The sequence below is a fragment of the Uloborus diversus genome, chromosome 7 (genome assembly GCF_026930045.1).
Source record: "Uloborus diversus isolate 005 chromosome 7, Udiv.v.3.1, whole genome shotgun sequence".
Classification (NCBI taxonomy): Eukaryota; Metazoa; Arthropoda; class Arachnida; order Araneae; family Uloboridae; genus Uloborus; species Uloborus diversus.
The window spans coordinates 132723636-132750811 of record NC_072737.1 but is presented as its reverse complement, the minus strand read 5'-3'; the positions used below and the strand labels follow the sequence as shown (position 1 = coordinate 132750811).

Below are 27176 nucleotides of genomic sequence, written 5' to 3'. Positions count from 1 at the left end.
AAAAGCATAAAACCCTACTAAAGTAGAAATTGATCCTAATTTCCAAGTCAGCCTAGGATTTTAATAGTTTAAAATGATACCCCGCTTGTCCTACTTTCTGTGCAAAAATTTAACACATTAACATCTTTCATGTGATAAATTTAAACTACTGAATCATGTCCCTTCTGACTCTTCTTTGCTCCAAGCTACACATATTAAACATTTTAAGCCTTGTATCATAATCTAAATTAGAAAGTCCATTTACAGCCTAGTAGCCCTTCTTTAAACCCTTTTCCCAAAAAAAAAAACTGTTATCAATTATTCTTACTTTGCACTTAGCAAGGGATGATGCCATTACAGCCTTTTCTTCTTCTACTTGTTTTATTCTTTCTTGAAGATATCTGAAGTAAAATTAGTTCATGGTTATTAAATTTCAACTTATTCAGTAAAATGCTGGATAAATAGCTTAAACAATGTACTTACTTATTTTCCAATAAAACACCATCAATATCAATTAATGTTTGCTGATCACCTCTCAAGATATAATTTAATTGTTGATTTAGTCTCTCATATTTATGTCGATATTGGTCTCTAGCAGTAACCAATTCCTCTTTTTCATCTAACACAGCTTGTAAATCTTGTGTTAATTGTTTGCACTAAATAAATAAAATAATTGCATAAATATTTCAACTAAATAAGAATAAGAAAATAAGGAATTTATATTCATCAATTACAATAAGTTGAAATATATTTTTAACTAATAATGAACTATGAAATCTTTGGCTTTATTAAAACACAGAGAGTGGTTTTATTTATTTTCAAGCAAAACATTTTATTATTACGACTAAAACTCGATTCTCAGTAAGCAAATAAGCACAGAAATTTCAAACTGTCCATTGTGCTGCAAAAGATTCAAAATAGGGTTTCGAATCCCACATCGAATTCAGTTCCACGGGATTTCGGGATTGTGAGGAGCCAATCCCGCGGGATTGACTTTATTCCTCTGAAAATTTAATTCTAATGTTGAAGAAAAAGTTGTGCTTCTTAGGAATGATTGCTTTTGTTACTTGAATAAGTAGTCTTACCGAATTCTGCAACATTAACTGTAGAGCACTACAAAGTCAGATCCCAATTTGCAATTATCATTTGGTGTGCAAAAGTGTGCCATAAAAAAGTTGCTAGTTAGCAATGAGAAAGGATTTTTGATCAAAAAAGAATTCACTCGATGAAAATACATGCTATGGCTCTACTGCAGTTGGTTTTACTGAGATTATATAACTGTGGACATTTAGCAAAAGATTCCCATAAACTTACAAAAAATTCACAATACATTTCTTATTAAATGCACTGATACAATGACAAACGTTAACGAAGCCACAATGGTATTTTTAACGAAGTTAAATTGGATACAGCAAAACACTTATCCAATTGACATCGTTTATGTCCAAAATATGCAGTTCTTGAACAAAAATCATCCATAAGAAAAGCCAAATCTCAGAAGGTGCTGAAGTTAAAGGTCTTGAGTGCACTTCTTAAGCTAACAGAAGTGTTCCAACGTTTCATTCAGGTTACTCCAGTGGGTTTCGCAATCAGTAATACTTTTTCAATTTTGTTTAAAGCATAATTTTCTGGATTTTAAACTTTAGTGATGGTTTTCAGAAATCCTTTCAAATTGAACAATGCATTTTCTCAACTGCTAAACGAATGAAAATGAAACCTCCCCGAATGAGAATATCAATTTATTCTCGGAAAAATATGCTCTATTTGTATTGTGTTCTTCAATTGTAAATCACAGTTCATCATATTAGAGTTTTTCTCGCTCATCGTGCAGATGTATAAAGAAGGTGATTCAAACAACAGATGATGCTTGTAAATACAGTCCTTTTATGAGCGGCAAAAGCTGGTAAACGTTTGAGTGGAAACATTTTGCGGGACTGGAAATCCCAGTTACTCTCAATCCCATGGGATTAATCCTGCTAAATATCATGTGGGATCCCGCGGGATTCGAGATCGGGATTGGAAACCCTAATTAAAAAGCAAAGTTGCTGACAAGTTGATTTCTTCCTTAGTTTGCATAGCGTTTTGTGGGTTTCAAATTTACAGTTTCTCTACTTTTGTATTCAACAAAACAACTTTCTAGTTTTTGATGAGAATGCTTGCTCATGAAAAACAAGAAAACCTTTGAACAAAAGAAAATTTACCAGAAATATAATTTTTTGTTTAAAATCTGTTGAAAAATTATTTTTCCTGCATACATTTTTTATTAGCTCACATGATAGAAGTTCATGTTGCAGTTTTTAATGGTTTTTAGTTTAATGTCAATATTTCATGAGCAAAAAATACTAAACATTATTATTAAATAGGGTACAGAACTTTTATTGGTATATTTCAAAATTTATAGCCACCCCAAATTTTCGATTCCAAAAGTCACAGCTGCTAAAATAGCTCTATGAAACATTTAAAAAATAATAATGTCTTTAAAAAAAAACGCTCCTTAAGCACGAAAAATAAAAAATAAAAATTTTATAATGTTTAACATATCATTTGAGAATATGAATTTCTAAACTGATCACAGGAAAGAATGCTCATAATTTACAAAAACTAAGTAAGTACCTAACTTTTATTTAAGTACTCATTTTAGTAAATGATCTTTATAGCCTTATTTTATTGTTTTCAAAAGTCAGGTATGAAAAATGACAATATTAGGGAAAAAATCAATTACACAAAGATGAGGATGAGCTTTACAGCCATGGCAGAAACTTTTGAAAAGTTGCCTCCAAGCATGTCCAAATAACACAGCCTACTCCTATCTCTTTTCATTTTTGACTCTACATCCTATTTGCTCCCCCACCCCTAGACATTTCTTTAAATTTGATGCCCCAAGCAAGTGTCTTATCTGCCTGAGCATAACCCAGCTCCTAAGTACAATGTGCTTTTCATAATGCTGCAAAATTCTTCTCCTCTGAAATTCTTCTAAAAAAAATGAAATAAGGGTAAAATAAAACTAAATCCCAGAAAAACAATAAAATGTAAAAATTTTGACAAATTTCTGGGAATTTAAAATCGTATTTCTTTTGCTGTTTTCATGAATGAATATGAGTCAGTTCAACAAAATCAAGTTCAAACTCATCCATGTTTGTTTTTCCTTAACTTTAGACTGTTAAAAACTTTTATTTTCAACCTTATTAAGTTCTGCAGAGAACCTAAAGTGTATTAAACGTTCAAAAGCATGGACAAATTTACAACACAATTTGCAAAAAAATAAAAATAATTATAAAAATAAATGCAACCTTTAAATTTTGAGTTTCTAGTTGTTTTATCAAAGCTTCCTTTTCATTAAGAGAAAGAAAATTTTCAGATAAAGTCTCCCTTAGAGAATCAGCTTGATGCTTAGACAATTCTTCCCTCAGTAACTATAAGAGTAAAAGAAAAAGCAATTAAGCACACATAAAACAATAAGTGAGGCAAAACTATTTTGTTTTAAAATATCTCATTTGTATAAATAAAAAGATTTATAAAAAAAATAATCAAAAACTAGTGCAGAGCAGGGCTGCGAAGTTGGAGGGAAAATGACTGACAATAGGAATTTTAGAACCTTCGATTCCGACTCCTTGACCCCAAAATCAGTCAGCCCCCAACCCTGACTCTGCAAGCACTGTCAGAGTTGTGGACTTTGGGGGAAAATGACCAACTCTGACTCTTAAAATTTTAAATGTTTGACTCAAGACTCCAACTCCTTTACCTCAAAATCAGTCTGACTTCACAGCCTTGGTACAGAGTATAATTACCATCTGAAATATATATTTTTTTATATTTCTCAACATTTAAACAACTTCCTTCCAAGCAATAAATCTTACTTTCTTAAAGTAACGAAGAAAACCATTCATATCAGAGTTTTAAATTATCACAAGCATGAATACAAATAACTTGGAAAACAGTTGAAAAATTAATCAGAAGAAAATTACTTGATCAGACAATACTTATCTAAAGTAGCGGATTTACAGGTTTGGGAGCCTGACACAATGAATTTTAAGGGGGACCTTAGAGATGTATAGAACTATGAAACAAGGGCAGATTCAGGGGAGGGTCAAAGAGTCAGCTGACTCCTTGTGATCAGAAACACTTTTCATCAGTTATGCAGCCACTCGCATAAAATGGAGATGGTATAAAATATAAACCTTTCAGTAAAATAAATGAAAACCTTTTTTTCTTAAATTTTTATTACTACAACTCAAATTCAAAATAATAGAATACCTTTCACTTTTTAAAAAAAGTTTACTCTAACCAAATATAAGTGCAAATTAGGTACTTAAATGAACATGCCACCTTTCTTAGACCTTAAAGTGTACCTTTCAGTTCAAATATACTTAATTAAAAAATATTAGACAGAATAAACCAAATATTTATAGTGATGAGGGTTTTAATTGAGTCAAAAAATTAAAATATTTTCATCTAAAGAGGGAAAAACATTTTCAAAAGAAACAACATCAATGCTTGAATGCGTCATTTTTGCTGGCTTCAATGCTTTAATCCTTTCACACACGGATTCAACCACTTATTTACATTTATCGCTTCTGACACCGTTTCCATACCATCTTCAATGTGGCAACAAGTTCAATTTTGTTAGCGAGCACTAGATCTTGAACTGCTTTCTTTAGATATGGCGGTACCACAAATTCTTGGTCGTACTGAGATCGGTAGAGTTGCTTGAACAGTTTGTTACCGAAATTCCTCTTTCTGGTTTAAACTTAACTAGTCAATTTAGAGATGCGACACAGAGTAGAATCTTGCCGAAAGATAACATGGATAACTGAATGTGTCACTGCTGTGCCTCAGATGAAGTATCATGCAGAATTATTGATAAACAGCGGAAGTCACAAATTGTTTTATTATAACATACATGCAATGGCCCAAATCTAACAGACCTCTTGCACTCACATGCCATAAAGGATGTCTCAAATTTGAGAGAACATCTTACACAAGATCTCTCATACACTTTACTTTTAAAACGTCAAACCAGAACACCTTTTTTGTTCATAGATATTTCAAAAAAAGATTCATCACTGAATATAATATTTTTTCAACCTTGTTGTCCCTTTATGGGCTTCTCTTACTCCAGGAGAGTCATGCACATTTCTGCTTCATGTTTCTCTTTGGTTTTACTTCGTAGATCTGGAACTGCAGTTTATGCAACCGTCCAAGTGTAATTGGCATGGATACGATAACTATAGATTCTTTCCAACACTTATGGACGTAAGAAGCAATTTTCAACGATTATTTTGGATCATTGGAGTTAATTTGGGTTCATCTCTGACAGGTGTTACAATCTTTCTACCTCACTTACTATGGTTACTTTTTAGCTAAGAATGATAATTAAAGCATGCAGGTTATTTACCAGAGGAAACAACTGTTTTTTCACTAAAATAGATAATACTTAGAGGATATATAGCACATAGAAAGATTACCTTGATGTCTCCATAAGCATCATCTAGTTGAAGTTTCAAATTTTCTGTTTTAAATTTCAAAGCTTTATTTTGGTCTTTTAACTCACATAACAAATGGGCCAGACTCTAAAGAAATAAAACAAACATGAGTTCAAAAAGTTGAATGTTGCAGAATTAAAGTACTGAAGAGAAATAAACTCATAAGTAGCTAAAAAGAAAGTCAGCTTCCCCTTTTGATGCAGCAAGTCGCATTCCTTTTCTATGTTATTCAGTAGGTTTTAACCCGTTCAGGACGAACGACGCGTCTTTGCGTCAGTGCTAGGTGGTTCTTCAGAGACGAAAAACCCATCCGTGCCTTACGGTAAGTAGTACGCAGCCGGCCTAACGACACTATTCTGCATTTTGGATTTGGAACGAAACGTTTACTATTAGATGCCGTTACTTATCCATGACTCATCCATGTTCCGTTCAAATGATTGCTCTCCTGCATTAGTATTTCTCTGTCTGACGTCAGAATGGGGTTTGTCAAGTGTCTGTGATTATTGGATTTCTTGAAAGAAAATATAAACATGTGCTCGCAGTTGAGAAGGGAAACGTATACTCATTTTGAAGTGGCTCTTTCTAGTTTCGGTTCCATTTATAATGGGATTGAAGGGGAAATATTCTAGCAAGGGGTTTTACTTTTATGTTCATTTGGTAGCACATGGTGAACACGTTATCTTTCCCAGGAGGAAATATCTTAATTTATGACTGATCCATCTATGGATCTTTTGGGTCACATTGAAACTATAAATTATTTTTGTTGGAGTTCTTCATATAGTAGTTACTTTCAAAAATCATACGCTGAAAAAGAAGACAAAGAACTTAGACAGAGATGTGTAATTTGCTCAAAGCAGAATAAAAGACGTAACACTACATATGAGTGTAAAATGCTCAATTCACATTTATCTGTGCTTTGAAATTTTAAATGCGGCTTTAAAATATTAATTGTTACAATATTCTTCAAGTACTTCATAATATTAAGCGCAAATATTTTTCCTGTTTTGTAGAAAATATACTGTTTCATTTTGGTACTTTTAGTTATTGTAAAAAACAATATATTTTGCATTTTTATTGTTAAATATCAATTATTTTCATCCATTTTTTTTTTTTTTAAAGTTTTGATATATTTTATCATATATTAAAAAATGGTTTCATTTCTGCTTAAAGTATACATTTCGTCCATTATTATGTATGCGTATACTTTCCGAAATTGCGTATTAGGCTTAGCGGGAGAAATTGTCCGGGCCTGTGTGCACAGTCCGCGCGTAACAGCTGCCGTCCTGAGGGAGCGCTATCTTCTGCGGAATGCCGTCCCGAACGGGTTAACCAACAAGTGAATCAGTTATTTCAGAAAGGGCGTAAGTCCTACAAGAATCATTGGACTTACGCCCTTTCTGAAATAATCGAATCAAGTACATTTGCAAACAATGTCCTTAATTTAGTCTTCATTTTTTGATGGGTTGCTTATTACTGATTGAAAGAATGCTGATCTATTATAGCTGTATGATATAAATTAACATAAACTAGAATATGTAATGCAAAATTTATCAAATTACACTAACTATGCAAACATAAACTTCACAGTATAATATAAACTTCAAATATCCAGAAATGATTTGCATAATGTAAAAAAAATTGAAGGTCCCGCAATAATGCTTACTATCATAAAAATAACAAGTTTAAAAATAAAATAAAATATTTTTCATAATTTAAGTAAGTTAAAATATCTAGACTAACTATTACATATAGTAACAAAAGCACCAGTAGCAGAGCTTAAAACTGAAACTGTAATATTAGTACTTGAGAAAAAAGGGAAGAAGAAATGAAAAATGCTTTGCTACAATACACTACATATAGCAAAAGTGGCAATCTCTCACTTTGTAATGACAGAAAACATATAAATTATCCACCAGATCTATTTAAGATCTTAATTTAAAATATGACAGTTATTCAAACAACTATAAAGTCTATAATAAGAATTTCTTTATCATTCATTTAAGTGCAACAGCTTCCCAGAGTTCAATGTTGTTTGTTTCATATTTTATTTGTAATATTTATATTTTCATATTAAATTTTGTGTAGCTTATCAGATGTATCTCACAAGGGCACGTTCACACTAATGATTTGTACTATGTTGCTTTTTTTTTCCTGCATGACATCTATAGATGTATAGATAAATCTCAAACACAAAATATTTAAAGGAACCAACTTTCCAAACCATCTACTTGTAAATATTGTCAAACAATTTTTACGGTAAATTAGATGAAGAAAAATTAAACAGAATAAATGTTAAATATGTACATAAAATATTACAAAAAAAAAATAAACAAACAAGAAGATCGCCCAAAACTAAGCAAGTCTACTTTCTGTACACTAAACCTAATTTTTAACAAACTATGTCTCTATCTCTGTCTGGGCTTAGGTTCCAAATTATTTCAAAAATACCCTTTTAATAGTTAAAACAATTATCTCAAAACAAAATATACCTTTAAATGTAAAAAAAAATGCTTTAAGCTATTACGAAAATAACAAATCCATTCCCTCAAACTATATGTTAATAATTAGATTTCAGTAATTTAGAACTTATTAATAATCTTAATAAGTTCATTTAAATAAATTATTGTAAGGTCATTAATAAGTTATTAAATTTAAATTAATAGGTTAAAATGAAATACATTTTTAGTTTAAAGATGAAAGAGTAAATAATTACAGTCAATTCGCGATAACTCGAAGTCCGATAACACAAATATTACTATAACTCGATGTTTTTATCAAGTCCTGATCCCTTTGTCTTTAATTCCATGCTAATTATTCTCAATATCTCAAAGTTAACTTCCTTTAACTCAAAGTTTTTTCAAAGGTGACTCGAAATTTATTTCGAAAGAATCATTTCCGAAAAAAAGAAAGAAACAAACAAGTGACTATGAGAGAAAAATTCTTTCACATTCAATTGCAATTCCTGCACGTTAGACCTCTAAAGCAAGGAGAACTCCTGTTGAGCCAATGTGCGATAAAGGAGTTACAGTTACATGTGCGGGAATTAGTATAGCTTGTTTTCTTTTCTTGTGTTGTACTGTTCACACTTAGACATGTTGCTGGACTACGAATCTGCTTTTAAGCTATCAACTCAACTGATTGTACCTTTATTCAAAGGCTGACGCTTTCCCCTTCATTCTTTAATTCGATCATTTGTTGATAAGTTCCGGAGAGAAAGAGAGAAAGATTTGTCTTTACTATAAAAGATGTATAAGCGAAAGATAAAAACCTTAGATTTAGAAAGTTAAGTAAATCTTAGTTATGACATTGAAAAGAATCCAACAATCAAAAAGAAAGATTCTTGAAAAGCAGTAAGAATCCATGATTCCAAATTTGAAAAGAATGAAGATGTGCACCTTTCCTGAAGTAGAATCGGCTCTATTCAAGTGGCTCCAGCAGTAAAGAAATCAAGACCATGCCATTCCTATAAGTGGGTCTTTGCTGCGTCAGAAAGTAACAAATTTTGCTATATTACTGAACATAGAAAATTTCCATGCCAGTAGGACCGTCCGAAGCTCTGACTGCGCCCGGGGCAAAAGTTTCCTGGTGCCCCTCAGAAAACTTTCTGTACACTAAGAACCCCCCCCCCCCCTATACACACAGAAAAATCAAGTTAACTATAACATCAGTGCATAATTTATATAAGAAACAAGTTCATTACTTGTGTTTTAATTTGTACTATGCATAGCCCTCTGATTGTTTGATTCATTAATATGTAAGAAGTTCAAGTGTAAAACATTAATGCCCCAAAAATTTTTCAAAAAATGGAAATGCTAAAAATCCAAATATTTATCTAGTAAAATGATATCGCACTAGATCAAAAAACTAACAATTAAAATTGCATTGGTTATTCATATTGATCAAACTAAGAACACAAGTAAATAAGTTGCTGATTATAAACAGAAAATGTATTTATTGCAGGAAGTTATATAAAAATTAGATTTCGATCTGGACTCATCCAATGATTTTTTTAAGAGTTTTTTGTGGTTTTACTTGTACCAACTTAATATTAACTTTCTTATGTGTTATAAACAAAGATGTTATTCTTTTGCATCAAATATTTGTAAGTTTTAGGGAGAAGACCACAAACATTCAACAACATCGAAAATAGCTCAGAATTGCGTTTTTGGAAGATTTGTGCAAAGGTCCCCATGCCGCCTTTCTTTAAAATCACAAAAAATGGGTTTTTTAAACAACTTTAAAAAAATTTAAGTGGAATTGCCCCTGAATGTAAAACATGGCTTAAATTTTTTGAACCATATTTTTCAACCATTTTCCTGGGAAATGCTCCAGATTCTCCTGTCCATAAAATCTTCAAAGTTCGTCTAAAGTTGCGTTTTTCAAACTTCAATTACGAAAATTTGCAGGGGGAGAAGGAATTGATTTCAATCTATTTAAAAAAATAATCAATTGGAAACAGTTCCTAAGCTCCCTCCCTAACGTCAATAAATATGGCCTATAATAGCTTTTTTAAGGCTAAAATTGCGTTTTCAAAACTAGAAGTTTCAAACTTTTGACCTTTTTTCCTATCAGATCAAAAAAAACCTGTTTTTTGCTTTTTCAATGTGCCCCCTTAAAACTTTTTCTGGTTACGTCACTGCACACAGGGGCAGAATTCGAGGAAATTTGGTGAGAACTAGACAAAGGAGAAGTGTTTTTTGTTTGATTCTAAACAGTTATATTCTCAGAAATTGTATCTGCTTCAATGATACAAAGCAAACTAATGTTGGGGAGATAGAGAGAGGAATATTTCGTGCCCTAGGAGAAAATAGAGAATCACTGCAATGATTCTCTATTTTGTGTGTCTGTGACTGTGTATCTATAATAGACGAAAGAGGACTCACCACAGGGTACCCCTAATTTTATGCAATCGGTGCGTTTTATACGATGAGGGGCGCCTTGATGCGCCCCTCATTTCGTGTGAATGTTGTCGTGTTCCGTTGAAATGAGGGGCACCTTGTGTTGCCCCCTCATTTTGTAGTGCCCAAGGCGATTGCCTCACTCACCGCCCTCTTGGGACGGCCCTGCATGGCAGTGCTGAAAGGCTGGAGAAGTTCAAGATCAGACACAACTTCGTCTTCAGGACTTTTTACGAAGAAACTACATGTTGTGTGAAAAAACTTTTTAAGTTCTTTTTTTTGTGTGTGTTATATGTACATATTAAATAAAATATTTGATTGTTTTAAATAATAAAATTTCGAAAACAGAAACTAGCGGTAAGTCGAACTTCCCATAAGTTGAAGTTTTTCATCGGTCCCATTAGATTCAAGTTATTGCAAATTGACTGTATCTTAAAACAAAATATACTTCTCAATGTATAAAAAAAAAATTAGCCATTATGAAAATAACAACAAATCCATTCCCTCAAACTGTAAAGTAATACTTAAATTTCAGTAATTTTTAATAATCTTAATAAATTCATCTAAATAACCTATAATATGGTCATTAAGTTATTGAATTTAAATCAATTAATGGGTTAAAATGAAATATATTTTAGATTTCAAGATGCAAAAGTAAACATTTAGAGAATGAGAAGCGTAAACTTAATTCAAAGTTATTTAAATTATCAAAATTATTTCCATTATACAATTTCAAAAATCATCATAACTTGAATCACATATAAATAAATAATTACTTACTTTTTCTCTATCACATTTCAAACCATCAACATCATAGACACCTAACAAAGATGGACCCTAGGGGAAAACAGTTGAGGATAGTTCAGTACAAATCCAGAAGAGAAATTGGAGAAAATGTTTAGAAATATTTTAAAATGTTATTTTGAATTAATCTTTCATACATACGCAAGGTTAATATGCAAGTCCAAGATCTATAAATTTTGTGCCCCTTGCAACAAAATCTGTACAGCCCCTCCCCAGAGACCAGCAATGTATATTTGCAATGTTAATAAGTCTTGCCGACAGTTTTTTTTTTTTTTTTTTCAATTTCTTGGGCTCTTGGGCCCTTTAACGATGTGTGCCCCCCTTGCAGTGTGGTATGCAAATCCGAGCCTGCCAATATGTGATTGTTTCTCACTAAAATTTTTGGAATTTTTTAAAAAAATCCTTAAAAGTAAGACCTGACCTGTGTGAACATCAAATTATTGAACACAATTCTTTTCTTTTCTTTAATAAAACAGGCAGGAGTATCTACACCATTTAATTGCAATGATCGAAACAAGGAAACAGCCCTGATCTATGTAAATAATTATCGGATTCCTGTTGTTAAATGTTTATCTCATGAGTTTTGCAGAATTTCATACATTCATTGTTAACCGGCCAACCAAAACCTCTCATATAATCCCATTGTTGTGAAAATGCGAGGGTGGTGCACTTTTTTTTACCAGCACTGTATGCATCTTCTTATATTTTTTTTTTTTTTTTGCTCCCTTGAACGCATGTGCCTTCGTTCCCCCTCCCCCCTTTTTTGCGCCTTATTAAGAGGACAAAATTTCAAAATTGTTTGCATTCATTCAAGGCTTAACTTAAACATAAAACTCAACTCTACGAACTCCACATTACACTGGCCTTCGCGACTGAGACCCAATCTTGGTGGTGGCATCTATCCCCTACACAAGCACACAACACACATGCCTACCCATACACACAAATGCCTACACACACGCACACACTCGTGAATCTTGATTGCGAAAAACATAATTTGAATTCCAGACGTAAAAAATTCAAATTTTTTTTAAATTTTATTTGCATTTTCAAACATCTGCACCTTTGTTTTTTTTTCTTTTTTTACACCCTCTAACCACCTGTTCCCATTCGAATTTTTTTTTGCAGCTTTTGGTAGTTAAGGTTGGCGCCTTCTTGGGAGACCCAGTGCGCCCCCAACTGCTTGTCGATCTTTGTGATTTAAAATCCTCTCCAACAAGGTTGAATGATCTCTTTCTCATATTACTATGTCAGTTCCAGTGATAAATGGTCCACGTGCATGTTAGTATCCAGTACTTCGTGCTCATGGCTCAATGAGAAAAATTTCCTGAGACAACGTAAAACTGAAGAGTAAAAAAAAGACATTTTTGATGTTGGTTTAGTGAGACAAAATTTGCCATCCCTAGCCTAGCGCCGTCTTAAAAAAAAAAAAAAAAATTACGTAGTGTTACAGAATTTGCCACCCCTAGAAAAATGCCACCCAGGACGAGTGTCCCCTTTGCCTCCCCCCCCCCCCAATGCTACATCACTGAGGAAGAGGGACCGTTGCTTGTCAAGATTATTTCAAAAAAATATTCTCAGTTTGAAGTTGATTACTTTAATATTTTTTTTTGAAAATTGGCTAGAGCTAGAAAAAAAACAATAGACATTCACTAATGCCCCCCCCCCCCCCAAAAATAAAAAATTTTGCATGCATGGTGCATCTTCTGGGTCTGCTTAATACTTCAACATTGTAGTGACATAAATGGGAATGGTAAGAGACGATCCCCCCCCCCCACCCAAATAATCCCTCGTTTCGAAAAAGGGGCAGCATTTTAATGTAAATGTGAAAGGAGATATTTTGAAACATTATTCAAATACGATACAATATATATTACAAATTTAAAAAGGAGCAAACTCCTCCCAGAAAACATAAGACTACACCTGAGTTTTAAAGTGAAAATTTCAAAAATTTTCTGTGGGAGCATTTCTCACTCTCTCGTTCATTCAAGATCGTCTTAAATTTTGACTTCAATTTTGTAAATGTTCCGAGTGAGAATCTTTGGAAACTCCTCCTATAACATTATCAAAGGTAAGCTAAAATAGCATTTCTGGAGCTCCAAATTTGAAAAGTTTCCAGAGAGAACTTTGAATCTCTCCTCTCTCAAACATCACCTGAAATCGTCTAAAACTATGTTTCTTGAACTATAATTTCGAAAATTACAGGGAGAGAACCCTTGTAGCCCCCCCCCCCCCCTTGTTTAAAATAGTCGAAGGTAATCTGCAGTTACGTTTTTAGAAATTCAATTGCAAAGTTGACCAGGGGAGGAAACCCGAATCTCTTCCTCCTCAAGACCTAACATTATCAAAAAAGTCTGAAACTGCGTTTTGAGACTTTTCTAATGAAGAAATATCCGGATCCCTATACTTCTCCATGGATATTTTACTTACGATTAGGTTCTAATGTTTCATAATGAATCGCCAATGTTATTCTCAATAATAAATTTCTATAAAACGGTATGGAGGAAAGATGCTATCCTTTAAGTTCGCCAGGGAGACTATAGACTCCGTAGGTATGCCACTGAGCACCTATAATTTTTACATGAACATTATTTTTCTTTCATGAAAAGCATGATATTCTTTAATATTTTTACTAAGTGTAAAAATGTTTTGAACTTCATTTGTGTAAAAAGGGGGGTAAAAATTCATTTGAAGGGCGTCAAAAAGAACTCCCATTCAAATTTAGAACCTGACTTGATTTCATGAAACATTAGTTCTTCCTCTATGCAGCACTGTTTCATGAAAACATTTAAAAAAAAAAAAAATCATAGCATACAAATAAATCATGAAAGCATTCCGTCTGTAATGTAGAAATTGGTTCGCAAAACATTATAGTGCTCTGGACTTTTAATCGCATCTTTTTTTTTTTTTGAGTAAATGGGGTACCACCGTACCCCTGGTGACCCCTGTGCACACGCATCTGCAAACCAATCAATTTTTCAACTGAAGTTTAAATGGTAAGGCTGCTTCCCAAATAGTGGGTGCAGATAAGTAGGTCAAATCAAAATGCTGGGAGCATGGACATGGTTCTTAAGAAACTTCGCCAAAAGCATCACATCAGGTTCATTAATGTGTGGGAGTTTTTCAGGGCCGGACTTAGGGGAGGGCAGGTGGGGCTACTGCCCTGGGGCCTCCACAACAAAGGGGCCCTCACAATAAAAAAATTTTACAAAATATTCTAACTTTCACGGGTTGAAAATATCGGATACATACATATGTATCAAAATATTCGGATATATATCAAAGTACCAGATATTTTCAAAAATATGATGATCTTTTCGAACCCTGATTAGGGGCCTCCACTCCTTCATTTCCCCCCTTCAAATCCGGCCCTGGAGTTTTTATAAGCAAGATTGGACTGCAAGGAATGGTCAGCATTCCTAGCAACCAATGGCCACTAAGGATGTCATAATGGAGGTCTAGGGATGTCCTTCAAAACTAGCCGCCCGAGTGGCTAATGAAAGATCGATTCTTTGTCACCTCAAAGTACATATCTGCACTGCATTAGTATTTCTAATATGCATACTTTTGATTTTCTTTATATATACTTAAGCAATTGAATCCTTCACAATTATTTTTGTGTATCCTACATTGTTCAATGTAATATTTATTATACAATACAGTATTTTACAGCTTAGTGTTAGTCATAAGCATATTATATTTTATATAAACTGCAAAACATTTCACATTTAAAATAAATAAAATTTACTGTACCCATCCTTCAACTCTTCGTTTCAAGGCACTATATCTTTCTCTAAGTTGGTCGGCCATGAGTTTATACTGATCTTTCTCGGACTGGCATTGCTCTAATTCATGTCCTAAGATCAACAAGGAATCTGTTTTACATTCCAGCTTGACTTTCAAAGTATTAAACTAAAATAAAAGAAATATAGAGCATCAGAAGAGGTTGAACATTTTTTGAAACATATTCACAATTTTTTAAATTAAAATTTATATGAAATATTTCACACTGTGAAATTTCTCAACTGCACAGTAGCTATCAATGCTAAATATTACGTTTGCATCCCTTACATTTTTTAAGCCACCTTTGATGGCAGCCGCTAAAGCTCTCCAAGCAGTGTTAGAAATAAAAATTTAATTTCAGTGAAATGATGACACCTAAGATAAGTTTCTAGATGTCAAAATGAACAATAAAGGTGACATTTTAAAGGAATCAAAATACAAAGTATTTTTTTTAATTGAAATGCTACTAATTGGCTACAGCAAATTTTTAGTAATCTGTAAAATATAAAAAAGAGAAAAAAATATTTTCTGATACAAAATAGATAGCATTTTTTAAAATCACTTTTTATATTCATTTCTTCATGTCAATATGATGAGTCAGAAAAGAAAAGCTTGGATGTGATCCAAAATATTTAGCATCTAAGTTTTGCACTCTAGAAGGCAAATCAAAAGTTTTGGTATCAAAAAGTGATTAACTACTGCTGATTTACTAACAGCTGCCTCTTATAGGTAACCATTCTCTTTACAAGAATTCTTCAAGTTTTCTTCTACCTCTAGTACCTACTATTGTATCAGGCGTGCTTATTCCCCCCCCTCCCTTAACACACACACAAAATATCATGAAAAAACCCCAGAGCGAAAGTCTCTCTTCCAAAAAAAAAAAGAGAAATATCCCTGATAACACTCTAAAAATTTTAAAGACACAGTCACCCCACTTCAGTTGGGTACCCTTATACTGTGCAGTAGATAAATTAAGCTTTATCACTTCTAAAAAACAGCTGAAGATTTAAATTATTTTTTAGATTTAAAGATAATGATTGAACATTTGACAATTGATGTTAGGAAAGGTGTCTTAACTTCCGTTCATTCTTGCATAACTTTGCTGTTATATATATGTTTGCATCTATGTATGTGTTACAAGAGGTGAACCTCATAAAAAATTTCTCATTGTGACATAAAGCTGAAAAAAAAAAACAGTGCAGTTGTAATGTTAACAATTTTGAAAGTGAAAATGCAAAGTAAAAAAATATATATGTATGAGTGAACTTGCCATGATGATTGATATATTCGGATTGTTTGTACTACTGGTGCAGCAGTAGTGTAACAAGTATCCTCGTCGCCGACATTGTTGCAGAATGGGAGAAAGTTTGTGCAGAAAGATTTTGCGCTAGGGGAGGGAAAAGGGAAAGGAAAAAAAAGTCAGCAATAAAACCATTTTGCAGAACAGTTCCCAAGGATGGCCGTTTTGCGGTAAAAAATGTAACTCAACTACAAATTAAGGGAAAGGCCTGATTTTCTGCGAAAAACTAAATAATTGATATTATTTTACAAAAAAAATTTGGCGAGCGCCTAATCGACCGAGCATTGATGACTGTGGTAGTCTGCAACATCACAGCAAGGATAAAAACCCCGTTCTAAACAGAGCTCCTCCCCACGTGCTGTGATTTTGAACAGGGCTGTAGAGTCGGAGTCAAAGAGTCGGAGTTGTTAGAAAACATGCCGACTCCGACCTTCTTTTTTTTCTTTCCTTTCGCTGACTCTCCTTGCATTTTTTAAAAACTGACTACCAATTGGTTCGATTACATGTATAAGAAGATACTAATGAGAAAACAACTGCCATTATGGCAATCAGCTAGCTTGAGTGCTTACCGAACTTTTTATAGCCGTCCCCTAGTTTACCTGCTTTTTAACTTAACTAATAGCAACTGTCAGCAAATGGTTTTGTTGCCTAACATTTTCAAGTAATCACTTTCAAATAAAAATAGAAATATAGTGTTTTGTTCGATCTCAGTTATAAAATAGTAAAAGAAACGTAACAAATTAGTAAGTCGAGGTCCGTAGCTAAGGTTGAAACGTTTAAGGGTGATTGGCAAATTCAAAAAAGTTCTGGCACGAAAGCACGAATATAAAAGATCCGATGAAATAATTTAATGGTTTTTTCTTTATTAAGACTATTTCTATAAGCTTGGTTCTTACTAAAAAGTATGGAACAAAATAAGTGTAAATGATTTCTTGATTACAACACTCAATAATTGCAGTTAATCTTAAAATCTTCATATTAAGGTTAATTCTAAAGCAGTCAATAAAATTAAAATTAAAAATTTAGCGAAAGACCAATATAGCTATAGTAAAAGCTATTCGTAAAAATTTGTATACCGCCGCATTTTGTGTAAAATTAGCTTCTGACCAGGGCTGCGGAGTCGGAAGGAAAATGGCCGACTCCGATCCCGACTCCGACTCCAACTCTGGGCTTTTATAAATTTTTTTAATTGTATTTTTTTCAACTCTCTCTTTCCTTTCAGGGGAAGGGGGAAAACCTCTGAACAGAGATTGAAATATTAATTCCTTTTTATGAAAATTTCGCATTTTGTTTTTTTATTGTAAACCCAAGACGCATACAACGTTAGAAATTCAATTTAAAAATCAAATTTTCCAATACTTATGAGTTAAAAAATGAGATGACTTAAAAATCCCTTTTAAAAAAATTGAAAAAGATTACCTGTAATTCCCCCCCCCCTCCTTTAATGTCTAATTAATAGATATTAATCAAATTATGTGCTTTCAATTTTTGAAAGCTGTAACTTGAGAGAAAAAAAGCTTTTTTTCTAAATCTAAGTTCTTGAGAGGGGGTGGTTTGCCTAGGTGACACCCATCTGGTAGATGACACCCAAAGTTAATTTCAGAGTTTATTAAAAAATATAAATATTTTAAGTCTGAAAATTTTCGTGAATATATTTTAAATTATATTTCATCAATAAAATTTCAACGAAAATAGGGCTCATATACATCAGGAGCTAATTTTACACAAAATGCAACGATATACAATTTTGTATGAATAGCTTTTACTATACCTACATTTCTTCTTTGCTAAATTTTTAATTTAAATTTTATTGGCTGCTTTAGAATTAACCTTAATATGAAGATTTTAAGATTAATTGTTGTAATCAAGAAATCATTTACACTTATTTTGTTCCATACTTTTTAATGAGAACCAAGCTTATAGAAATAGTCTTAATAAAGAAAAAAACATTAAATTATTTCATCGGATCTTTTGGGATCGTGCTTTCGCTCCAGAACTTCTTTGAATTTGCCGATCACTCTTGAAAATTTCAAACTTAGCTACGGGCTTTGACTTACTATTTTGTTACGTTTCTTTTACTATTTTATAACTGAGATTGAACAAAACACTATATTTCTATTTTTATTTTAAAGTGATTACTTGAAAATGTTAGGCAACAAAACCGTTAGCTGACAATTGCTATTAGTTAAACTAAAAAGCAAGCAAAGTAGGGGACGGCTACAGAAAGTTCGATAAGCACTCAAGCTAGCTGATTGCCATAATGGCAGTTATTTTCTCATTAGTATCTTCTTATACATGTAATCAAACCAATTGGTTGTCAGTTTTTAAAAAATGCAAGGAGAGTCACTAAAAAGGAAAGAAAAAAAGAAGCCCGGAGTCGGAGTCGGCATGCTTTCTAACAACTCCGACTCCTTTACCCCAAAATCAGTCCGACTCCGACTCCACGGCCCTGCTTCTGACGTATATGTGCCCTATTTTCTTTGCAATTTTATTGATGAAATATAATTTAAAATATATTCGCGAAAATTTTCAGAATTAAAATATTTATATTTTTTATATACTCTGAAATTAACTTTGGGTGCCATCTACCAGATGGGTGTCACCCGAGGCCAACCACCCCCTCTCAAGAACTTGGATTTAGAAAAAAAGCTTTTTTCTCCCTCAAGTTACAGCTTTCAAAAATTGAAAGCACACGATTTGATCAATGTCTATTTGTTAAACATTAAAGGAGGGCAAATTACAGATAATCCTTTCCAAATTTTTTAAAAGGGATTTTTAAGTCATCTCTCTTTTTAACTCGTAACTATTGGAAAAATTGATTTTTAAATTGAATTTTTGACGTTGTATGTGTCTTGGGTTTACAATAAAAAACAAAATGCGAAATTTTCATAAAAAAGAATTAATACTTCAATCTCTATTTAGAGGTTTTCCCCCTTCCCCTGAAGGGAGAGAGGGAGTTGAAAAAAATACAATTAAAAAAAATTTTAAAAAATCGGAAGTCGGAGTCGGGCGCTTCAAAATCCAGGAGTCGGAGTCGGGGTCGGCCATTTTCCTTCCGGCTCCGCAGCCCTGATTTTGAAGCAACCTTCTGTTGATCATGGAACAGTGGCTTTGCATTTGCTTCGCAATGCACATGTTTGTGTGTAAGACTTGTACTGACTTACTTTCGAGCTTTTTTTCACCTCTGTTGAAAAATTAATTTAAGCCCTTAAAAAATGGCATATTTGCTGTATCGTAGGTTGCAGCAACAGATGGAATACTTGATAAATTGTGTAGTATTTTGGGCTGACCGATTGTTATTGAGATAGGGATGGTTATATGAGTGAAAAGTTTATTTGAAGGAACTATAGATTTTCTCCTAAATGCATATATTCTAATTAAATTCTTTTTTTCTTCGTATGGAAAGGGAACTTTTGTTCTGCTCCAGTTGCAATGAGTATTTGATTTATTTTTTTTTTCATGTGAGGGAGAGGGTAGGGAGCGATTTCTTTTTTGCTTAAAATGTATAATGAGCATTTTAATAAAATCCTATTTTCTTCGGGGGGTTACATTTTCAATTTTTTCTAGCTAAAATGTGTATTTTAATTAAATTCATTTTCCTTTCGGGGGGAGGGGAATACTTTGTTATATAATATTGTATATTACATATAATTATTAATTTTTTTTTATGGGAGGGTGACCTTTATTTGTTTTTTCCTCCAAATCACAGGCATGTTTTAGGTTTTTTCTTTTCTTTTTTTTCTCAAACTGTAATGCATGTTTTAATTAAATTCATTTTCCTTTTGGGAGGAGGTGGATACTTAGTTATAATTATGCAATGCTTAAATTTTAATTTAGTTTTTTTTCTTTTTAATGAGAGGAGGAAGAGTGATCCTTATTATTTTTTTTTTTTTCAAATCACATGCATGTTTTAGTTTTTTTAGGGGGAAAGGGTCCCCTTCCCCCAAGCTGTAATGCATATTTTAATTAAAAATTATTTTTTCTTTGGACGGAATCTTATTTCTTGGAATAATGAATAGATGTTGCATCTGTAATTTTCTGGTATTAAGAATTATTGATAAGTGCTAAGATTAAAAAGAAATAATTTACCTCACTTTTGGTTAGATATAATTTATTTCTCCACTTACCAATTGCTGTTGTTAATATTTTTAACCACATAGATTTAGCTCAAGGTCCCTTTTTTTCTGTAGCGAAAATCTGTTGGAAGCCCTGATATTGGGTTTTAATGCTTTTGGTTTTTGTATAAATGAATTTAATTAAACAAGAAGTTATGCTATATTTGTTAATAAATAATTTTTTCTTTTTTGAAATCAATTGCACTTAAGTTTGTCCATCTGTTCATTTTTCAGTTCACGGAGCATTTTTGCAGAAAGAAATTGGGTCCAGAAAATTTGTAGCAGAAAGTAAAATAAAATTCTGCCAAAGGGACAAGGATTTCATTTCAAAGGGGGTCCAATGAAATTTGTATGTGGTTATTCAAGTTTTCTTGTTTGTACAAATAGTAAAATATGAAATTTTTTGACTTGCTTACTCATTTCGAGCTGAGTAAGCAAGTCATCAACTGTATAGACCCTCTCCTTGGCTACGCCACTGTGGAGCGGATAGCAGGCAAGCAGCCACAAATATTTAACTCATGTGGCTTTTCCGACTGGATAGATAAAAAAAAAGTTTAGAAAATTAATTTTTTTCACCTCTGAAAGTAAAGAAAGATAATCTTCTTCCAACTTTTGAAATTTCAAAGCCATACCATAGACAGAGTGGAACAACAAACTACAAATACAGTAGAAACCTCTACAAACATACAATCGTCATTAGATTTCTTCCCTTTTAAACTTCGAAAAACACTTTAAAAGTGATAAAAATATGTTCCTCCATTTCAAAATTTTTCTTTTCAGAACATAAATTAACTCTCAAACACTTAATATGGTTTTTTCAACACATTTTAAAACTATTTTTACACATTTCGTAAAAGCCGACGACATAACAAAACCTAAACAGCTGTCGCGGAAGTGGAGTTTAGCGGTTTCACTTCTAGAACTTTTATGGTAGCGTTCGACGAATCTCACCGGTCTACCGATAAGTAACCGATTACAAACTCATCGGTTACCATATTCAGCTGTTGATTGGTTGATTGGAGCACGTGATCATTTGCTGTCACGAGATTAACCAACCGGTCGCTCTCGTTCGTGCTCGTCGAACGCAACCTATGTTTGTCAATAAAAGGTTGTGTTCGATGAGCAACCGGTAGCTCACCGGTCGGTATCACATGACAAATAATGATGTCATCAGCCATCACGTGATCAATCGTGTTCGCTGCCCGCTACCGGTTGAGTTCGTCAAAAGCAAGCAAAGTAATCTACAAAATTCTGCAACGTGCAAATTAAAAAATTTAATTTCTTTTGTAATTTGGGAAAATGTACTAACTTACATTAAAGTAAACTTTTTGAAATTATATTCCCTTTTTCATTGTACTTGAAAACAACTAAACGTAGCTCTGATTTAAATTGTTGTTTGTTATGATGGCAGGTGCAGCAGAAGAATCTGAAACCGATACTGCTGATTCAAGTAAAATTTCGTACAAAGTGATTATAATTGGAGGTGGAATTGCTGGCATATCTGCAGCTCATCATCTCGTGAAAAACGGTGAAACAGATTTCAAGTTATTGGAAGCAAGAAACAGACTTGGGGGGCGCATTATCTCCATTCCTATGGGTATTCAAAATTTTGTGTAACTTTAACATCATATATTTATTAATATTTCCTTTGAAAAATAATAAAATACTATTTAGTTTAATTTAGATCAGACATTTTGCTTTTGATATATGTGTCAACAACCTCTTCCCTAGACTCGCAAAATAGTTTTTTCTTTTTTTAATCGAGTTGTTTATGTCTTGCTGGAATTTCATATGGTATGGAAGAACTATGCTATGATGTAATTCATTACGTTGCTATGTTTTTATCTTAGTTTTCGAACAGGTAGATACGTTGATACTTTATCTACTCGCCCCTTTTCATTTCTTTCTAGTATCATTGAAACGGAGAGGTGAAAATCAGAACCCTTTTTTTGGTCGCTAGTAGCGAGTAGCTAAGCAAATTTATTAATAATCACTCATTTTTTTCCAGTCACCACTTTTTTTGTAAATTATCAAAAAAAGTAACTGAACAACAAATTATCTTTTAAACTGATGCTAAAACATTAAAATTACCAGTTTAAATAAAGGTATCAATAACTGTTGGGGTGTAACCCCCCCCCCTAAAAGCAAGGGTGCAACATACTGCAAATACCCCCCTCCAATAGCAAGAGGCTCCCCAACTAAAAATAAAAAAAATACCCCTCGAAACAACCCCCGAAAAATTTCGATGGCACAGTCTGCGCCATAACCTCCTCCCCCTAGGTGGGTGCCCCTGAAAATTAACCGCATTTACTAAGCTGTATAATTAAGTGATAGCTATGCTAATTGGATATTATTTCATCTTTAAGATTAATGTGTTCTGACAACAAAAAATTTTCACGCTTTCATTCACTTGAAAGTTATATACTAAGAAAAAAAAATCAATTCAAAAAAAAAAAGTCTATTACAAATGACAGATTTGGTTGTTCGCTCCAGACGTTCTCAAACTACCACAACTTCCCACCATTAGTTGCAACAAAGTCTTTACAGCTTCATGTACCATTACCCCTAATTCCACACTCTTCTTTTGATCCTCTATTTTTTTTGTGCACCAGCCGCCTATGACTGAAAAAAATGGTATAGGCAGGGCTGCCAAGAGCAAAGGCGAGCCCTTTGTCCATTTGGTCCTATCCTCCCATAAAACTTGCCAAATTTAAACTTTTCTGATTCTGAACCAGGCCTATGGTTTCAGACTTGGCTGACGTGGCTTCTTGTTGGCCCTGTGTATATGAGTATACAGAGTAATTTGACCTCATCTTCTAAACAAAAGAGGGTGATAGAAGAGCCCAAGTTGATTGTAGAACCACCCATTATCTCGTCCAATTTGTAACCATAACGGAGTAGTGGTAGATATGAAAGGAAAGTTAGCCAAAAAACAAATTTCTGAGAAAAAGACTGATTTCTAAAATTCATGAAAAACCTACACGCAAAATAAGTTTAATAAAGTAATAATAAAATAAGTTAAGTTAAAATTGAGTATACAGAATCCTATAAAATGACCCTCTTTTCATCAAGATAGTCTGATTTTTCAGCGAGCCACAAGCTTCAAAACATGCAAAGTACTCAAAGTTGCACTAAAATTTTCAAACAGCATTTTCAAAAACTATCATTAGAACTACAATCAGTCAAATCTACCAAACACTGAGGTATCCTACTAGCTTTCAAATGATACCACAACAAATCATATCGGGGTGTAAGTTCCGCAGAAATTAAACTTTTATTTTGAAACATTGAAATCGGCGTTTGTCAAAGAAAAGGGAGACTAGTAAACGTGACGCAGCTCTTTAAGTAGAAGATGATCCGTCTGAAAGTTTCCACCTCCATCTATTTTTTGAACAAAGCACAATTTTTGTGCGCAAATTTTACTGTGTTGAGAGCATTTTGAAAGTTACATTAATATCATTAAATCATAATTTAAGTGCTTTTGTTTATATTTCTGCTTCATAAACCTATCTTCTCTTTCTCCCTTTAAGGAAATGATTGTGTTGACCTAGGTGCTTCTTGGATTCATGGTGTTCTGGGGAATCCAGTATATGAACTAGCAGTATCAAATGGTTTGATTAATCTTACAAATGAGCAAGAACCTCATACAATTGTAGCCACTACAGAAGATGGAAAAAGAGTACCTATATCAGTAATTGAAGAGGTATACAATGCATATTTTTGGTTTAGCAAAAGGTGTGAAGAATATTTTTTGCTTCATTTACACACTCCACCTAATGTTGATAGTGTTGGAAAACATTTAGAGCTGGATATTTCTGCTTATTTGCAACAGTACCAAGATGATGATGCTTGCGTACGCAGAATGGTGTTCGACCATCTTCTAAACAGAGAAACCTGTATAACAGGTTGTCATTCCATGGAAGAAACTGGACTTAGTGATTTTGGGAGCTATACAGAGTTACCAGGTGGTAATATTAATATTCCTGGTGGTTTTCATTTAGTAATTAATTTCTTAGCTGATATTTTACCTCAAGAAAGCATTAGGTTACAATCTGAAGTGAAACATATCAGATGGAAAATGAAACCTGAAGATCCAGCAAAGGACGATGAAAAGACATCTGGAAACAAAAGTAAACGAATTAGTATTGAATGTGAAGATGGCTCAAAATGGTTAACAAATCATGTGATCATTACTCTTCCATTAGGTGTATTAAAAGCAAAAGCTAAAGATATGTTTGATCCCAGCTTGCCAGAGTATAAATTAGAATGCATTAATAATTTAAGTTTTGGTGCAGTGAATAAAATATATTTAGAATATGATAGACCATTTTTAAATGCGGAAATTACTGAAGTTATCACATTATGGAAAAGGACTGAAGAACGCGATATCAGTAAAATATGGTTCCGCAAAATTTATTCCTTTAGTAGATATTCTGAAAACGTTCTCTTAGCTTGGGTGTCTGGCCATGAAGCTGAATTCATAGAAACCCTTTCTGAAGAACAAATAGCTAATACCTGTACAGACATTTTAAGGAAGTTCCTTAATGATCCATACATACCAAGACCATGTAAAGTTGTATGGTAAGCTTTAATGTATATCTGACCATTTTTTTCAATATTTTATTTTGTAAAGCTTTTTTATATGATGTTTTGGGATTTAAATTATGCATTTATAGTTGTTTTAGATTTTGTATATGTATGAAAACAATTTAAAGTGGTTTCTTAAGTATTTTTTTTCTTTATTTAGTTATATATAAGTTTTTTTTTAACAGACTGCGGGCAACTCTCAAATCCAACAGCAGGTAGCTTCTGTATAGTACCCTGTTCAAAAGTGCATTTAATTCAGAATGTTAACGCAGTAATGTATTTGTGTTTATATGTCACACTGATGAATATGCAGGTTTCAAAAAGTCAGAGTGTCTAATAATTGTTCTGTAAAACAAGATATCAGGCCCAACTTATGTCACATCGGACTTAGTGCCAACCAGTCTCTCAAACCCTTGCCTCAAACCAACATGAAAAGAAACATTTTTGTTACCTTTATACCTTTATCATGCTGATATTAATAACATTTTCTATATAAAATTTATAAGCATTCAGCTTTTGTGTTATTGTTAAGTGTACAAAAACCTGTACGACACTTTTTTTTTTTACTTCAAAACGGTACTTGCTTTAAAAACATTCCTCATATTTGCAGCTTTTGCTTAAAGTTTCTAGTATACGAGAGTTTCATTTTAAGAAATCTTCTTAGTTTAGAGACTAGGAAAGTTTTCTGTTGTAAAATTTTTGGGGAAACAGGGCCCAATACAGGCTGATTTTGCTACCGTTTTTCGGTACCTTCACAAAAATCTTGTTTTGAAATAGGTACTTTCACAAAAATCAAGTAATAAAATCAGGTAGCTTCACAAAAACATCGAAAATTTCACAAAAATTCGCATTTTTAAATATAAAATTTGTTTCTTTGTTTAAAACAAAATTTTCTTATAACTTAAAATTCTAAGCAGGTTTATATGAACAATCGCTTAAATAGCAACCTTTTTCTGGTATTTTAACTACTTTTTAGCTGTTTCTCGCCAAAGTGTATTTATGCAATATTATCGCAATCTTTTAACATGTTTTGGGGAACTGTTTTTCTCATAATTTCCAATATTGTGCATAGTACATAGCCCATTAAGCTGAAATTACGATGGTATTTTTGGTACTTCTTAGGTTTTTAGCTCCCCCCCCCCCCAAAAAAACGGAACCTGTTAAAAATAATACTAGATGACATTTACACTTCTCGAACTAAAATTTCACTTGTTCTACTTCTCTTTTACAAAAATAGGATGCCTCTAAAAGTTCACAAAAGCAATGCTGATAAAAAAAAAAAAACTTTCACAAAAATAGAATGATGCAATACTTTCACAAAAATAGGTAGCGAGAAAGATATCCTGGATTGGCCCCTGGGAAACCTGTATTTCTAATTGGAGCTGAGGTTTTTGGAGATTGATTCCAATATGTGACCCCTCCCCCTGGATGATAAAACCTAAAGCACATTGCTAAGAGGTGGGCTGATGTTTCGAAAAGTGCAGGATCTTTAATTTTTCTGCCCTGAGGCAAAAACTTTCTGCAACTCCCCCTTACCCATCTTCCTTCGAGTTTATATATCGTCGCCTCAGAGCAATAGTAAGATATCTAATCCCAGAAATAACACTAAGATATCTCTTACTGTTGCTCTGAGGCGGCGATATACTATATAGAGTTGCTACGAAAAACACAGCATTAGGATGAAGTTATCAAAATTTAGAGTTTTAGATAGTCAAAAGTCAACTACTGTATACCGTAAAACCCTTCTAATGCAGACACTAATGGGACAATTTTTTTTTTTTTGAAAACAATAAGGGGGGGGGAGTCCGCAGGACAGGGGTTTAATAATGTTATTTGCTTTGGAATTGGAAAATTAAAAATTGTCCGCATAAAAGGGGTGTCCGTTAGAAGAGGTTTTACTGTAGTATTTTTTACCTCGTTCAATGAAAGCAAAATAGTTAGCACAAACATATATTTTCAATTGTATGACGTACTTCTAGGCATATTACCGGCCTGTCATTTAAGGGTATCAGGAAGCCTCCCTGGTCTTTGAAAAGATATGTATGCTTGGTATTCAATGACGTTTAAACATACAGTTGGCTCTCTGTTTAACGACGTTCTCTATTTAAAGACAACTTTTCACGGTCCCAGATGGTCAACTATAGTGTTAAAAGCATTCTATTTAAGGACGATTTTTTGTGGTCTGTTGAAAGTTGTTAAACAGAGAGCCAACTGTATAATTAAATAC

The 27176-nt window shown here is 33.1% G+C and overlaps 2 protein-coding genes across 2 annotated transcripts in view; one reads left to right on the top strand and one right to left on the bottom strand.

Moving 5' to 3' along the window:
* LOC129226128 (coiled-coil domain-containing protein 149-like) overlaps window positions 1–21203 on the bottom strand; it is a 33552-nt gene extending 12349 nt beyond the window's left edge. Inside the window, exons 1-7 of the mRNA XM_054860726.1 lie at window positions 20939–21203; window positions 14918–15076; window positions 11141–11197; window positions 5445–5549; window positions 3270–3392; window positions 463–635; window positions 308–380 (exon numbers count right to left, since the gene is read on the bottom strand). Of these exons, the coding sequence (XP_054716701.1) occupies window positions 308–380; window positions 463–635; window positions 3270–3392; window positions 5445–5549; window positions 11141–11197; window positions 14918–15076; window positions 20939–20992 (744 nt within the window). The 5' untranslated portion in view covers window positions 20993–21203. The remainder of the gene's footprint in view (window positions 1–307; window positions 381–462; window positions 636–3269; window positions 3393–5444; window positions 5550–11140; window positions 11198–14917; window positions 15077–20938) is intronic.
* Window positions 21204–21760: 557 nt separating this feature from the next.
* LOC129226889 (spermine oxidase-like) lies at window positions 21761–24947 on the top strand (the record flags this gene model as incomplete). The annotated part of the gene is made up of 2 exons (XM_054861518.1): window positions 21761–21959; window positions 23893–24947. Coding segments are annotated over 2 exons (1254 nt in total), but the record flags the coding sequence as incomplete, so codon positions are not given.
* Window positions 24948–27176: the final 2229 nt, after the last annotated feature.